The sequence below is a fragment of the Mobula hypostoma genome, chromosome 16 (assembly GCF_963921235.1).
Source record: "Mobula hypostoma chromosome 16, sMobHyp1.1, whole genome shotgun sequence".
NCBI lineage: Eukaryota > Metazoa > Chordata > Chondrichthyes > Myliobatiformes > Myliobatidae > Mobula > Mobula hypostoma.
The window spans coordinates 47,790,018-47,807,730 of record NC_086112.1 but is presented as its reverse complement, the minus strand read 5'-3'; the positions used below and the strand labels follow the sequence as shown (position 1 = coordinate 47,807,730).

The 17,713-nt window shown below is 41.0% G+C and overlaps 1 protein-coding gene across 1 annotated transcript; it reads right to left on the bottom strand.

The window, feature by feature from the left end:
• Positions 1-9,972: 9,972 nt before the first annotated feature.
• LOC134357384 (sphingosine 1-phosphate receptor 3) lies at positions 9,973-16,361 on the bottom strand. Its single transcript, XM_063068902.1, has 2 exons — positions 15,777-16,361; positions 9,973-14,467 (listed from the first exon to the last, which is right to left on the bottom strand). Exon 2 carries the CDS (start codon positions 14,356-14,358, stop codon positions 13,243-13,245), a length of 1,116 nt encoding a protein of 371 aa, XP_062924972.1. The 5' UTR covers positions 14,359-14,467; positions 15,777-16,361; the 3' UTR covers positions 9,973-13,242.
• Positions 16,362-17,713: the final 1,352 nt, after the last annotated feature.

The window sequence follows — 17,713 nt, the reverse complement described above, 5'->3', positions numbered from 1 at the left end:
CTAACAGATTTGTCAGGCAAGATTTCCATTTATAGAAACCATGCTTACTTTGACTTATTTTGTCATTAGTCCCCAAGTACCCTGAACTGTGTCCTTAATAATGGACTCCAACACTTTCCCATCCACTGTGGTCAGGCTAACTGGCCTATAATTTCCTCTCTTTCGTCTTCCTCCCTTTCTAAAGAGTGGAGTGACATTTGCAATTTTCCAGTTCTCTGGGACCATGCCAAAATCAACTGATTCTTGAAGAATCATGACCAATACTATCAGGATTAACTGCAGGACTGTGCTACATGGAGCCATTGCCACTACGCATTTAAACGTCTCTGCAAAACCTCATTAATACTTGTAAATTACTATAGGTCACTCTTGAAATTTAATATCTAAATCCATAATGTGAAAACATTTCATTCTAATCTACTGTTATAGCTGCAGGTTGCTCATGGTGACTCACCAAGTACTAGAACACAGTCTGACTCCATGCAGCCTGAATGTTAACTTAAGTAGTACTGTTAATTCATTGACTTCTGGTTCTTGCACCATTAACTGGGTGGCTTCGTTCTAAGGGGTAGAATGCAGATGGTTTGTATTGTGATGAGGGGGAAGTGAGGTGTCCAGATACGAGAAAAAGTACTGTAAGATAAAGTGGAAGAAGGAAATATGAAGGAGGATTATATATGTGAATCCACTGTCTTTAATAATTAACTGTCCTGTGGGTGGAGGATGCAGGGTTGGCTTATTTGCCAATTGGAAACAGCTTCCGCCATGTCGGTCATATATTGGCCCATTTAAAGGATGCAGCTGCTTTTTCCCATTGGTTGGCTTGTGCACCATGGCAACGGTTTCCAGTTCTGAATGCCCTGGGGGTATATGAATAGAGCGTGTGAGAAATTCATGAGAAATCATGGCCAGTGCTGTAGGACCATTGGGAAAGTATTTTGCCGACCTAGATGGGCCCCCTGTATTTGTTTACTTAAGCATTTGATTGTAGTTCTCTTAGTTTCTCAGTTTTATTGCTTGAGGAGATATAATGCAGTACCCATAAAGTTAAAGAGTGACTGACATTCAGTATTGTAGTTCTGTGTGGTTTAGATGAGCACTTGTTTAGCTAGAAACCCAGTTTAGTGTTTCATTGTTTGTTTATAATTAAATAGTTAATGTGCCTATTTGCAATCTGTGTCTCAACATTAAACATAGAAATCTACAGCACATTACAAGCCCTTTGCCCCACAATGTTGTGCCGACCATGAAGCCTACTCCAGAAACTGCCCAGAATTACACTACTGCATAGCCCTCTATATCTCTAAGCTTCATGTACCTACCTAAGAGTCTCTTAAAAGACATATCCGCCTCCACCACCATCGCCAGCAGTGCATCCCACGCACCCACCACTCTCTGTGTGAAAAACTTACCCCTGACATCCCCTCCAACCATCTTAAAACTATGGCCCCTCACTTCAGCTCTGGTAAAAAGCCTCTGGCTTTCCAGACGATCAATGCCTCTCATTATCTTATACACCCCGATGAGGTCATCTCACATCCTCTGTCACTCCAAGGAGAAAAGGCCAAGCTCACTCAACCTATTCTTATAAGGCATGCTCTCCAGTCCAGGCAACATCCTTGTAGGTCTCCTCTGCGCTCTCTCTATAGTATCCACATCCTTTCTGTAGTGAGGTGACCAGAACTGAACACAGTACTCCAAGTGGGGTCTGACCAAGGTCTACTGTTTCATTCATTAGATCCTTGGATCTGCCTCCAAATTACATTAACCCAGCCACTGGCCAAGATTTCAGTTATGACCATTTCAATTATAAACATCTTCACCAACTCCTCGACTGAAAGTGAGGGATGGCTGTGCGATGAAGTGATGCTGATGCTCCTGCCTCCTGCCAATTCTCTGTAAGAGGGAGTGAAGTGCATTAATTACAATGATGCAATGCGTGAATGATACAGCTGTTCTATTTGAATAGTTTGGCAGGTATCACGTCAGAGGATGTGGATGTGAAGCTTGCAATATGAGGGAGCATTTTGCCTTTATGAATGTTCTGTCTGAATTCTGATTCCTTGGTAGCTGAATGCATGGGAATGTTGTACTGAATAATGTGTGCACTGGTGGTCCAGTGAGCAAATTCAGTCCTCTCTTACTTATTTTTAATGTCATAAATGTATCTTATTCTGGCAAGTTAACATCCTTGAACCCTTAAAATAAGTTGTAATTATTTAAGTCAACAAAACTTAAAAATCGTTTTATTATGTTTTCCAAACCAAAGGTTGTAGTTTGTGCTAAAAGTGGGGAGAAATGCACACCTCGCATTTGAAAAACCAAACTATTGGATGCTCTGCTGCAGAACATCTGGCCCGTGAGATGACTCCATCAATTTGCCTTGGTGAATGGTAAACCATCCTTATGAGAAGGGATATGCTGTGGGGAAATGGAAAATGTGGGTTTGTTCTGAGAGCCAGCACAGAGTCATTGGGCTGAAGGGCCTCTGTCTACATCCTGAGAGATACAGATCCCTCACTTTGATAGCCATTTAAGAGCGATAGAAACATAGAAAACCTACAGCACAATACAGGCCCTTCGGCCCATGATGCTGTGCCGAACATGTACTTACTTTAGAAATTACCTAGGGTTACCCATAGCCCTCTATTTTTCTAAGGTCCATGTACCTATCCAGGAGTCTCTTAAAATACCCTATCATATTCGCCACCACCACCGTCGCCAGCAGTCCTTTCCACGCACTCACCACTCTCTGCGTAAAAAAATGACCCCTGACATCTCCTCTGTACCTAACTCCAAGCACCTTAAAACTATGTCCTCTTGTGTTAGCCATTTCAGCCCTGAGAAAAAGCCTCTGACATGATTAACGCCTCTCATCATCTTATAAACCTCATCATCTGATGGGACATAAAGTTTGAGAAAGTGCAATATGCCCTTACAGATGAGGTTTGGTGGAGGAGGGAACAGCAGAAATCATCTCAAATAGTGAGTCTGATGAATGTATGAATGCAGCAGAAGGAATAGGCCTCTTGGTTCCTCAAGTATGCCCTGTATTCAATATTGTCATGGTTAATCACCTCTCTCTTCTGTGCCAGTTCTCTGTTCTTACAAAGATGGACCTACTTCCTCTTTAAGTACCTCCTATGATTTGTATTCCACAACCCTCTAAGGTAGAGATTACCAGCGACTCACCACAGTTTAATCACAGTACTGTGATTCACCACAGAAGGAGTTCCCTCCATACCTCAGTATTGAGTAACTGCCCCCTAATCTTGTAAATTTGCCTTCCCATTTGAGTTTCAGAATCAGGTTTAATATCACCGGCGTATATTGTGAGATTTGTTGTTTTGTAGCATCAGTATTTTGCAATACATGATAATAAAATAACTATAAATTACAATAAGAAATACACTTTTAGAATTTTAATTAAAAATCGTGCAGAAATGGATCAAAAATATACTGTATGTACAGTGTATGTATAGTGAGGTAGTGTTCATGGCTTCAATGTTCATTCAGAAATCAGATGACAGAGGGGAAGAAGTTATCCCTGAATCACTGAGTGTGTGTCTTCAGGATCCTGTACCACCTCCTTGTTGGTGAAATGAGAAGAGAGCATGTCCTAGGTGATGGGGGTCCTTGATGAATGACGCTGCCTTTTTGAGTCATCGCCTTTTGAAGACATCCTCTGTGCTGGGGAGGCTGGTGCCCATGATGGAGATGGCTGAGTTCACAACTTTCAGCAGCTTTCTCCAATCCTGTGCAGAGGCCCCTCCATACCAGACGGAGATACAACCAGTTAGAATGCTCTCCACAGTACATTTGTAGAAACTTGCGAGAACCTTTGGTTTCTTACCAAGTCTCCTCAAGCTTCTAATGAAATACAGCTGCTGTTGTGCTTTCTTCATAATTGCCTCAATATGTCGGGCCCAGTATAGATCTTCAGACACCCAGGAACTTGAAACTGTTCATCCTTAGGAGTGCTGATCCCTCAATGAGGACTGGTGTGTTTTCCCTCGACTTCCCCTTCCTAAAGTCCACAAACAATTCCTTGGTCTTACTGACATTGAGTACAGGGTTGTTGTTATAAAACCATTCTATCCGCTGATCTATCTCACTCCTGTACGCTTCCTCGTCACCAAATGAAATTCTGCCAACGATGGCTGTGTCATCGGCAAATTTATAGATGGCTTTTGAGCTGCACCTGGCCACACAGTTGTGGGTGTAGAGCGAGCAGAGCGGTGCGCCGGTGTTGATTATCAGTAAGGAGGATGTTGTTTCCGATTTGCACTGACTGCGGTCTCCTCATGAGGAAATCAAAGATCCAGTTGTAGAAAGAGGTACAGAGGCTCAGGTTTTCGAACTTGTTGATTAGTAGAGGTATGATGGTGTTGAATGCAGAGCTGTAATCACCAATCTGCAGCCTGATCTAGGTATTGCTGTTGCCCAGGTGATCCAAGGCCAATGAGATTACATCCGCTGTAGACCGATTGTGGTGACAAGCAAATTACGTGGGCCAAGGCAGTTGCGTAGACAAAAGTTAATTCTGGCCATGACCAAACTCTCAAAGCAATTTATCACAGTAGATGTGAGTGCAGTCGGGTGATAGTCACTGAGGCAGCTCACCCTGCTCTGCCTTTCTTGGGCACTGGTGTGATTGTTGCCCTTCTGAAGCAGGCGGGAAACTTGGACTGCAGCAGTGACAGATTGAAGATGTCCATGAACACTCCCACCAGTTGGTAGGCCCATGTTTTCAGCGCCCTACCAGGTACACCATTAGGGCCTGATGCCCTGCGAGGGTCCACTCTCTCAAGGGCTGTTCTGATGTTGGCCTCCAAGACAGAGATCACTGGGTCACCAGATGCCACAAGGATTGGCACAGGTGTAGCTTTATCCTTTTCAAAGTGTGCATAAAAGGCTTTGAGCTCATTTTGGGCGTGAGGCATCACAGCCATTCATGATGTTGAGTTTCACCTTGTAGGAATTTATGATCTGCAAACCCTGCCAGAGCTGACTTGGATCCAATTCTGTCTCTAGCATCAATCAGATTTGTTTTCTTCCTCTTAAAATGGCCTTCTGTAGGCCATACCTGGACTTCTGATGTAGTTCTGGGTCACCAGTCCTGAATGCTGTAGACCTAGTCCTCAGAAGACCATGGATCTCCTGGTTCATCCGCAGCTTTTGGTTTGGGTATGTCTGGTATGTTCTCGAAGGCACACACTCATCCACACAAGTTTTGATGAAGTCACTGGCAACTGTGATGTACTCAGACTTGAAGATGAATCCCTGGATATTGTCCAGTCCACTGGCTCAAAGCAGTCCTGTAATTCTTCCCCCTTCTCCTTTGTCCGTACCTTCTTGGTCCTCACCATTGGTGCTGTGGTCTTGAGTGTCTGACTTTCCAAAGTGTGGGCGAGAAATGTCATGGTAAGCATTCCTGACAGTGGTATATAAGTAGTCATGTGATTTGGCTCCACTGGCTTGGCAGGTGATCTGTTGGTGGGAGTTGTTCAGAGACTTCTTCAAGCTGACCTGGTCAAAATCCCTCGCAATGATAGGGAAGCCATCAGCGTGCATTGCTTTGTGTCTGCTGATCGTGATGCTCAGAGCCTGCCTGACATTGACCACTGTCAGGTTGATGGCAGAAACCCCCCCCCCCCCGGCAGATGTTCCAGGTCAGGTGAGCAGGATTGGGACAGATCTGCTATATCTGTGCACCACGATGAGTTAATCATGAAACATACTCCACTTTTAAAACACTCAGATATCCTGTCTCTGTGGTGAGTGCTGAAACCCTCTGGCTGCAGCACTGGCTGTGTCCAAAATGGTGGGGGTGGAGGGGGCTTAGTCACGGTTTGTGTCTGCCGTCTGGGGTCTGCTGATTTTGAGAAACAATAGATTCTTTAAATGTCTTGAAATGATGTTGTTTACTGCAGTGACTTTGGATATCAGCTGCAGTAGGTCCTTACATGGGAATATTTGGTGATTCCCATTGGAGCTGCTCGCAAAGAGTTATCACTTATCAGCACCATCTTCTCCGAAAAGTGGAAACATCTCAACGTTCAGTTTCATGTCCCTCCCCCCGGGATCTTGTAAGTTTAAAATAGCCCTTTATCTTTACTACTTGTGACAGGACCTCTTCACATTCTAGGGATTCCTATGAACACACGGATATAAACCCAGTCTTTCGGTGCAGGAGAGGTGAGGGCTAAGACTAGAAGGCGTAGGTTGAAGGTGAGATTTAAAGGGCGCCTCAGAAGCAATTTTTCCACACAGAGAGTGGTGGAGATATGGAACAAGCTGCCAGAGGAAGTGTTGATGTGGGTACAATTTCAAAGCCATTACACAGACACAGACACAGGCACATGTACAGGGAAACTTTAGGGAAAATATGCCAAGTGCAGACAGATGGGACGACCTTAGGCTGGCCCCTCGGTCCGCATGGATGAAATGGGTGAAGTAGCATGTTCGTCAATGATAATCACCAGATATCAGAAGACTTTTCAGTGATCTCAGTGACCTATATATAATTCTTAAGGTATTGTTGGAGTAAGTTCGGCGAGGAACAACTTGTGGACTTCCTGTGCAGCCACCGATCACTCACATTAAGTGCCCACAGTGTCGGGCAAGATGGAACCAGCAGGTAGAGACAATGGGCCTTCTGCCTGGTAAGCTCTCCCCGGCCCCTTGTTCCACTGACTCACTCTCTCTATCCTCCTCTATAACCCAACAGCTCCACGCACACGGGAGCTCTGGCAGATTCCGGTTCCGCAGGTAATGTTCTGGCCCGAACTCCCTACCAAGCCTATTTCTCATCCCTTTTGCATCATAGTCATTCACTGACATCTTTTGGGATTTGCATTGTTCAGAGCGTGTGCACAGCCTGCACATGACCATTGAAGAGCACCGCGAGTCCACCCAACTTTTCCCGATTCACTCACCCAACACTCGCCTGATCTATGGAGTGCGTACGACCTGATCTGCATCAGGTAGGGGGCTGAGTGGAAGACGGTGTTCATAATACCCACTGGCCACTATGAATATTTGGTGATGCCTTTTGGACTTTCCAACAGTTCAGCTGTTTTCCAAGCCTTCACCAGTGAGATCGTCTGAGACATAATGCATAGGTATGCGTTCATCTACCTTGATAGTATCCTCATCTTCTCCAAGGATGCCCAAGATCACGTCTCTTCAATCCTTCAATATCTCCTCAAAATCCAGCTGCACTGCAAGATAGAAGCTACAGCCAAATTGCTAATTTTGTTCACCCCTCTCACCAAGTCACCAGCTTCATGGATTACCTGGTCTGCAGCCGCGAACCATGCTTTTAAGGAACTCAAGGGACGCTTCAACATCATCCCCATTCTCCGCCACCAAATCCCCTCCAAACCTTTTGTGGTAAGGGTGGATGCATTTGATGAGGGAGCCAGGGTCATCCTCTCCCAGCAAAGATGCACCTTTGTCCCACCTTCTCATGCAAGTTCAACTCTACACAGCAACAGTATGGAGTAGGAGACAAAGAGCTATTTGCCATAAACTGGGCCTTGGAGGAATGGAGGTATTCACTGATGGGAAACAGCAAGCCCTTCCTGATGTGGACTGACCACCAAAACCTCGTATCAATTCAACAGGCAAACCAACACAACCCACATCAGGCTTGTTGGACCATCTTTTTTGAGAAATTCAACTTCACCATCTCCTGCTGATCCAGCTCCAAGAACACTAAGGCAGACGCCCTGTCATGGCAGTCTTGACCCAGGAGAAATGGAGATCGACCCTCGGTCCTTCGTTCTATCCTCCCAGATCCTTATGCTGATTGTCTGGGACTTTGAGAACCGGATCCACTAGGCCTTACAGCACAAGTCTGCACCAGCTGACACAGTGACAACCACATGTATGTGACAGTGGCCGTGCACTCTGAGGCACTCCATTGGGCCCAGTCCTCACCCCTCTCGGCCATCCAGGCGCAGGACGGACTCCGGATTTTCTGTGACGCCAGTTCGGGTGGCCCACAGCGACCGCAGATGTACACCAGTTCCTCGTTGCCTGCTCTTCATCTACCCATTCCAATTCTTCCCTCTGGGCTCCTGCTGGTCCCTCAATGCCCATGACCCCTCATCCCAATAGATTTTGTTCTGGGTTTTCCACCTTCCGATAGGGCCATGGTGATCACGACAGTGGTTCTCCAAGGTGGCCCACTACATTGACCTCCCCAAACTTCCATGAGCTGCTGAGACGACAGACCTGGTTCTCCAACATGTAGTCCGCCTCCACGGGGCCCACAATTTGACTCGCACTTCCAGCGAACCTCTTGCTCCCTCCTCTGCGCCTCAGTGAGTTTGTCCTCCGGGTATCACCTCCAGAGCAACGGAGACTCAGAAAGAGCCAGTGAACAAGTGGGGGAGTTCCTGCCGTGCTTCGCCACTGCTAACGCTTCTGCATGGGCCAAACTGTACCACAACTTACACACCTCCTCTGTCATGGGTACGTCACCCTTTGGGGTGCTTCATCGCTACCGACCCCCGTTGTTCCCTATCGACGTGGGATGTGGGAGATTACTCATAGGGAGATTGCAAACTTCAGAATCAAACCTGCAGAACCACAGCCACCCCCGTTTCATCAGCATTGCCTTAATTGTGAGTTTGTTGTTTTTTACCAGAAGTATTTTTTCAACCTTTCTGAGTACAGTTTGTTTTTCACTTGCAATGCAGCAATTTACCCTGAGAGTGAGTGAACAGTGTCGCCCCTCAGTTATTGGAACACTCCAGTGCTCACCTCTTACCTCGAATGCATGGGTCCTGATTCCCATACTCCATTTATTTTAGGAAATAATCTCATTGCAAGTCCTCCTGGGACTACGAACACCCAATTTATAAACAACCTGGATATTTAAATAAGCATCTGAGAAACCAGTGGGATGGATGGGCATGGATCTCCTGGCTGCAGGCATCTTCCACTGGGTGAGAAAGAGGCGTTTTCTCTCACCAGTTCACCATCAACACCACCTGAGCTCCAACAACTAGGGGCTGGGTCTTTTCAAATCTTTTTATTATATATATATATATATATTATATATATAGGAAAAATAACATGAGTACATCGAAGTAACAACACTTACAATGCCTCAAAAAAAAACCCATCAGCTTAAAGATTGAAAACAAAATTTTGTGATAACAAAAAAAAACTACTCAGCAGGAAACTGAGAAAAAAAAGAATCCATTAGGTGTACAGAGTCATGCGTCATACAAAAAGCTTCTAAAAATAAACATCAAACCGCCAGCAAGAAAAGAAAATATACTAAAAGAATTTACAATTAGATCGTGGAAAAATTATATCAATTAACTCAAATGATAATAACGAGCAAATGAGCCCCATCTTTTCTCAAAATCAAATAAAGGTTCAAAGGTTCGACTTCTAATTTTCTCCAAACTAAGACATAGCATCGCTTGAGAGAACCATTGTGACAAAGTGGGAGCTGATGTGTCCTTCCACTTCAACAAAATGGCCCTCCTAGCTATCAATGTAACAAATGCAATAACATGTTGGTCAGACACAGAAATACCATGAATATTTTGAGGAACTATTGCAAAAAGCACAGTTAACTTATTAGGTTGTAAATTAATTTTGAGTGCTTTTGAAATTGTTGAGAAAACCGACTTCCAGAACTGTTCATTAAAATCCCCACCCATTACATGGTGGCTGGATCAAGTCAAACTGAGCTTGGATGACGGAACAGACTCACTCATTCACCTGATGAGTCGGTGAAACCGACTGGAGGCTGTACTTCCATACCTGCGCCTTCTCCCATCACGGGTGTTTCCCTGATCCTCCCTCACACACACTGTTTTTGCTCATTCCCATCTTTGGAAGGTAAATCTTTTGTAACCTGGGGACTCTACTAGTCTAGGTGCTCTCTGCAAGAGGTTTTGCAAAAAGATGCATGTTTATGAAAAGTATATGCACATACTGTATATATGTTACAAAGATCTCATTAGATTTCATTGTAAATATCTAATTTCAAATAAACAACACAAAATCAAGTAATAGCATAACTTTATTTTAGAAGCTAGAGCACATAATTTGTACCCTAGCAGTTTTATACACTAGTAAAACTGGGTTTACTTATGTCACTGGAAACTACAGTACATTGTATAATATAATTTCCTTCAATTATCTGGCAATCTACACAGCCATGATTACTTTTTAAATAGCTGAAAGCCATTTTGTAAAAAGACAGTTACAATTACATGCACATTGCTACTGTCAATAATACAAGTAGATAATGCTGGCATACTAATAATTTAGGAATTAGATGCCCTTTGACTTCCAGAAATTACATTTTAATACTTTGGAGGTAGGGAAAGAGGAGGTTGGAGATGGTGATGGTGACATGCTTCTGAAATACCTACAAACTTTAACTTATGAATACAAAATAATGTTGAACCAGGAGCAATCAAACCTACAGTGGTAATTCAGCAGCCGTAAAATGAGTTGAGCAAAATAAATATGTGGACCAATTAAGCTCCATTTAAATATTGCTCAGAAGAAAACTAATGATTTCAGAATGCCAATGGAAATTAAATTAAAAGAAAGCCGGAGGTCATAATAACTTTGACATGCCTAGACACTGTAGAACAACAAGAAGCAAAACAATTAGCATGTTGAAGGATATAACCAGTGTGGTCAGGTGTAATTCAGTGAAAGGCATGGTGAAGTGGTAAATTTTCATACAGTTGCTAACACACTGAATAATGATGCTACCTGACCTGCAAAGGGTTCCCAGCCATTTTCTGTTCATTTTAGACTTCCAGCATCTAAGCCTTTGTTTAATTTCACATTGAACATTTTGTCTTTAGTTCTAGCTTGAAGTAACAATAAGACATTCAAATACTGAAGAGGCAGATCTGTAGTGTTAAAAGGAACTTTTTCCCACTTAGCTTTAAAAAGTAACTTAAATGTGGTTTTATAAAAGACTATATGCCATGAAAAAGATATATTCACATCTTCAAAGAAAATAAAGAGACTTGGTTCAAATTAGTTAAAAAAAAAACATTGAGAAATATATCAATCTTTCTCTATTACATAATTAGAAGATTTTTTTTCAGCCAAAGTGTGGTGAATTTGTGCATTTGCGGATTTCATTGTCACAGATGGCTGTGCAAATCAGGTTGTTAGATATATTTAAAGCAGAGGCTGTTAAGTTCTTGATTAGTAAGGACGTCAAAGGTTATGTAGAGAATGGGGCTGAGAGGGGTCATAAATCAGTCATAATGGTGTGGCAGCGAGACCTGACGGGGCAAATGGCCTACAAAAATGTGCTTGATGCATGAAAATGACTTCCAAATTTTATTGTTTCTTAAATAATTATAATCTTTTTTCCCTGTTGGTAAACAAAAGAAACAATTGTGCTCAGTGTGTATGTATAGGGAGAAGCAGCATTTCATCCTTTTGAATGGATAAACTAAAACAGGTGATAAAACCTCCCACATTCATCTTTACCTGGTGGTTTTTTGAGATTTCTTCATATAAATTAACAATGAATTCATCAAAACCATATTTTTGACAAATAGTACCCTTGTTACAAAGTGTATGTGGAATCTAATCCTTTACATAGGATAATTGCCATGGCGCATTCACAGATGGTGCCTAAATTAAGTAATCCCAGCTCTGGCACTTTTGGCAATTATCTTAAATCTTTGTCTTCAGATTGTAGGTCTTTTCTTAATAGAAAATGTTTCTTCCCATCTACTGTACCTTCTTGCCTAATCTACTCTACACTTCAAACTTTGGAGAACAATGCTTGCTTTTCTGGCCTTTTCAAAAACAGGAGTCTTTGAAGCCGGGGATCATTCTATTAAACCTTCTCTGCACCCCTTGGAGATCTTCGATGGGAATAAAAAGCACAATGTCATCAACTCTCCACCATAACATAAGACCAAGATCTGATCCACTGTCTTCCTTTGAAAAGAACGAGATATGAATTCCTCACCACTTCTCAAATTTGGGGTCAACAGCCGCACTGTCCCCTTCCCTGTAAATATTTTGTAACGGGCTGATGGTGGAGAGGTGGTAAATTTGACAGTGATTGACACGTTGCTTTAGACTGTACTTCTTAGCTACAAAAGGGAAGCTGGCTGTCATTTGTGCTTAAGTGAATATGTGTCTAGACTGGAGAGGCAGCAGTACTAGTAAGGTCAGAGGCACAGTTTCTTCACGAGAAACACAGAAATTGGAAAAGTTTTATTTTTCACAGCTCTAATTTTGTTTTATTGCTTTTAATGAAGTTTACTAGAATGATATAACATCCAATTAATAAATTAATCAACAAGTTGTCAGTATCTACTGATTAGAGATTAGGTCAAATATTTTGTTATGTATGGAGTGGGATGGTATTACATTCTGCAGATATTTGACTGATGTTTGTTACACTTTGAATAGATTTTGGCTTTGAGAAGAAATATAAAAAATCCACACTTGATGATAAAGGATGATAAATGATTTACATTGAGTCTATTAATATATGTTCTATATATGACACTTTCAAATTGTGAGTATTATACAGTATAAAAATTTTAAAGGGATTATGTGATTTCCAATGTATATGAGAAATTTTTCAATAAAAAAAACAATGGGAACCCATTGTACCATATGCCTGAGTAAGATCTGATGTTGACCAGCTATTTTAAGGACAAAGGCTTTCCCATGCTATTGATAAGCGTAGTGGATAGTTTCCCAGTGTAAATAAGAACAAGAACTGTAGGCCTTTGTCAGAGAGGTTAAAATGAGTCTCAAAAATGACATAGGGTTTGAATTCAGTGGAATCCATAACATTACACCCTGGGAAAAATAGTGGATGGGTAGCAACATGAAAATTCAAGCTTAATTTTCACAATAAAAAAGTACCATTTCTATTAAATTAAAATATTAGAATTTATGACTAACGCTTCAAATATTTTCATCGCAACCAAAATGGGAATTGTATCAAGGAACTTTATTTAAACAATAACTGAAGTTCTTTGGTCATTATATGATGTATGAGCTTTGGTTTGTGGTTTTAGTGCCAAATATCAGAATTTTGTAAAGGGCATTCCGTTTCAAAGTTCAAGAGCTAAAAGAAAGGACCAATCTTTCATATAAGGAAATAAGAATTCATAAAAATAATATTATAAGTTCATTAAGTTGAGACCTCAGTCCTGCATATTAAGGCAGACAAGCCACCAATAGTCAAAATGCTCCTTTGGGTGTTCATGAATTAAAAGTCTTGATTTCCTTTAAATGGTTAGTGACTTCTGAGGGCTCTCCTTTTGGCTTCTGTGGATTACTGCCACTAGACTTGCTTTTGCTGTTATCTGCAGCTGATTGAATTGGCAGGGCCTTTGAGACTTTAGTATTGGCTAAGCAGCCACAGAGGAGACGGAAGAAAGCCCGGCGCATCTCTTTGCTGGCCAGAGTGTAAATAATGGGATTCATGCCAGAATTGAGGACTGCAACTGCAATAAACCAATCTTCCTGATAAAGTATGCTGCACCTGTTTGGCTTACAGGCCACGTCAAGGAGCAATAGAATGAAGAGCGGGGACCAGCATGCAATGAAAACCCCGACAACAATTACTACTGTCCTCAGTAGCGCCATGGATTTTTCAGAATTGTTTTTGGTGAATTTTCTGTTTGCAACTTTGCGGCTACTTGACTTGACCAATATATAAATACGAGCATAAAGTATTACAATGGCCAGCAAAATTGCACTGAAGATGCTTATACAGAAGACAACGTATGTTTTGGAATAAAGGGGCAGGACTGTGGAACAATCTGAAAAATTGCAGATACAGTTCCAGCCAAGGATAGGCAAGGCACCAAATAAAATGGAGATCAGCCAACAGGCACCAATGAGGAGAAACACTCTGTGCTTTTTGCTAGAATCATAGGGTCTCATCTTTATCATCGTCATGTGCCTTTCAATTGCTATTGCCAATAAGCTAAAGGTGGACGCTCCCAATGCTACAAACATGCTTCCTTCCCTAATAAACCATACAGTTGGTGTGAGTCCATAGGTCTTCTCTCCAGACATGAGGATATTCACTTTGTAGGCTATTCCCGCCAGCAAATCAGACAGGGCTAGATTACCAATGAAGTAGTACATGCGGTTATGAAACTTGTTGTTCTTCCAAATGGCCAGGAGAACCATGAGGTTTTCAAGCACTATGAAGCTGCAGATGATCAGAAAGGCTACTGTGGTTAGGTCCATGACATCAGTGGGGTTTCTCCTTTTGTTGAATTTCCCTGTGTAGTTATAGTGTCGCTCAATGAGCTCCGTTCTGACACAGCCGTTGACCACTTCATTTGGAAAAGCTATTAAAGACATGCTGGAGTTGTAGGTACTTGTACTGTTAGAACTTGTCCACTAGGTGGCGACTTTGTGCCATTATTAATGCCGTCAGCTGAAGAAATCCTCGAGATGATTTTCTCTCGTGCTATGAGCAACAATAGGTGTGAAATTTTAAAATATGTTTAAATGAACATAATATTTATCAATACAGTGACTAGTTTCTAGAAATATATGTTTATATGGTGAATGATCAATCTAGGTGAAAAAATCAAGGATTTCTGATCAATCTCCTTTTAAATAATACACAAGATGCATTTAGATAATATGCTCTCCGACCATAGTGAACTTCATAAATGCTTAATGCATTTCAATTTGACGGCTCAAAAGCTGCTTGGAAATGGTTGCCAGAAATGAGATTTATAGGAAGGTCCCAATGGATTGGGAACAATGCAGGGAATGAATGATTAATGCCATGAAATCTTGGAAGTAAAAGGATATTATGAAATTAGCAAGTTTTACTTTGGCTACAAGCATACGTTTTACAACAAATTGATCACAGCTGCTCCACAGAAAATCTTTCTTAACTGCAGCTATTAGATTCTTTCTCTTACACAGTTCTGGTGAAATATGAAAACGTATTACTGTAGTTCAGTCGTAATAACCAAAATATATTTTCATTTGTTTATGGACATAAATGTCAAGTTGGTTTGTGAAAGTAGTCAGGTAAAGTAAAAATTGTGCACGGATAATTGACTCTTTTTCAAATCAAGGTGGTTATTTCATTAATGTTTCACTGTTTATCCATTGAGCCATAAGTCTCAATAAAATAAGGCATAGCTCATTAATTTAGATAAAGGGATGAATTACAAAGCATGATTCTCTTTGTAGTGCTTTTTATTAATTTCTTGCCATATAAAATAAAAATTAAATCAGTCTGATTTCAAATATGAGGATTTACCCAGCAATTATGTTTAGAAATCGATGTAATGTTAAAAAATGAAAACCGTACCTATAGATGGACTTCTGTCTGATATTTGTGCTCTGTAGTGTTAGTGCCCTCAGAACATTGTAGGAGACATATTTGTCTGTGAATATTTGTATTAAGCATGCAATATATATATTAACCACTAATTATTCATATATGCAGATCTGATTCTATGAATGGGAGTAATTATGTTGAGGTGAATACCTACCAGTGACCAGTTGTGTTTGATACTGGTTACAAAAGATAGATTTGTCCCTCTAAAAGTTTAAGGAAATTTTTCATAAAGTATTAAAATGCAAACTTCTATCTATTTTTTCGCTATTAGAAAATTCTAATTTCCAGCATTAAATACAAGACAATAAAAAACTTTAGTTTATGCAATTTTAAGGTTTGTTTCTTAAGTGAGCTAAATAACAATAAATAATTAAAATAATAAACAACAGGACAAATCACAGAGAGAGAAACTCACCTTTCACATCATTTTCCAGGTTTTGTAGCTTACTTTTAACAAGTTGAAGCTGGAGACTGGAGAGGGCAACTCACTTGCTGCTCATTTCTTTATCAATTGTTATTAATGGTTGAGTTCTGAGTTATCATTTCATTATTTTCTTAGAATAATCTTCTTCTTGTGTCAAATTAACAAACAGCCCCCTCATTTTACCTTTCCGATACACTTCTTCAAAATTCCACAAGGAATGTCACAGGCAATTTCTGGAGTGAATTGGTACGATCTTCCAATATTTTTGCTTTTGCTTTATCAAGTTGCTTTTCTGGGCTTGAGGCTATAGATTCACAATGCACCTTCCCCTAGTATGGCAAATGTACTCAGGTTATGTTCTTCATTGTTCCTTTGCTAATACCACTTCCTGCTCATTCTCTTCAGCAAGCTGTTACAGTTTCCTCTGCTACTTTCTGGCAGTGTTATATCTCAAACTTTTTAACCATACGCTTTGTCGTCTAATCCTTGTGAAAGTCAGTGTTGTTCAGCTCCCACAGCTTGCTGCAGTTTTCTTCAATCACCCTCAGACTGGAGTGACTAATGTGAAAGTCTGCTATATTATAGTCATTTCTGCCTGGATTGACCCTGAATTGACAACAGATCCCGCCCACAGAAGGCAGCTCCTTGACTTTTCAATGCATGACGTGCTGGGGAGGGAGGGTTCAGATTTGAGAAGACTGAGAGAAAGATACATAAGGGGCAGGAGAATTCTTTGTGTGAGGTATACATGTAGAACGGGAAAGAAAGACTTAGCATGAGAGACAATATGAACAAATCATTCAGGAATAAATCCAGTTTGGTAAATATGCAGAAAGTTTTGCCATTACAATGTCTCACGATGGTCTTTGACATCAATATTTCTATTTGAATAATTTCTCAGTATAATCATGACGTAATTTAAAGCAAAAATATATTTATGTTTAATGAAGGAAGTGACTTCACTGAGTTCTTTATCAGAAATCTAACCATTTTCTTCACTTTTTGTTTATCTATACAAAGATTTTATATACAAAGATTGTAGTTTAACAATCTTATTTTCCAATTATTTTCCGAACTTTTTGTGAAATCACACTTGAAATTCATATTGTACCAAAAAAGCCATCTGAGAATCTAAAGATAACTCAAACTGAAAATTTCTGTGATAGGATCTTTATGATAATATAATTTGCACATCCTTTTTCCAGATTCCTGTATGTTCTGACGTAAAGAAATTATAATTTCCAAACTTGAGAGTTTCAACTGACCATGCACTCACAATGATCTGGGAAGTGAGATCCATAGAGCCTGAATGAAAGGACAGCCAAAAGGGTACTAAGACTGTGTTTGTCTTTGTTGGAAGCACATGAAAGCCCACCAGAATGCAGAAAGCTTAGAGCCGCCGAGATTGCCGCCCCCCCCCCCCATTGAAACAACACTGCCTGTGCTGTTAAACACACCTGCTAATCACATCTTGGTGTCTGCAATCCTTTCAGAACTGAAAGCACAAGAAGGGAAGCATGCCATCCTTGACCACAAGGGAACGCTGAAGAAAACTACGACTTAAAGAAATTGTGGTGGCTCTGTGGCACAGCTGGTAGAGTTGCTGCCTCTCACTGCTGTAGTTGGAGATTCCATAATGCCATAAAACACTGGAGAAGAGTAAGCAATTCAACCCATTGAGTCTGCCTCGCCATTCCATCATGGCTGATTTAATTTAGTTTTCAACCCTATTCGCCTGGCTTCTCCCCATAACCTTTGATACCCTTACTAATCAAGAATCTATCAATGCCCACTTTATACCTAAGCCTTTCAATAATTGGTTTCAATGAGAACCCCTCATTCTTCTAAATTCCAGTGAGTGCGTGCCCACAGCCATCAAATATTCCTAGTATGTTAACTCTTTCATTTCCGAGGTCATTCTCGTAAAG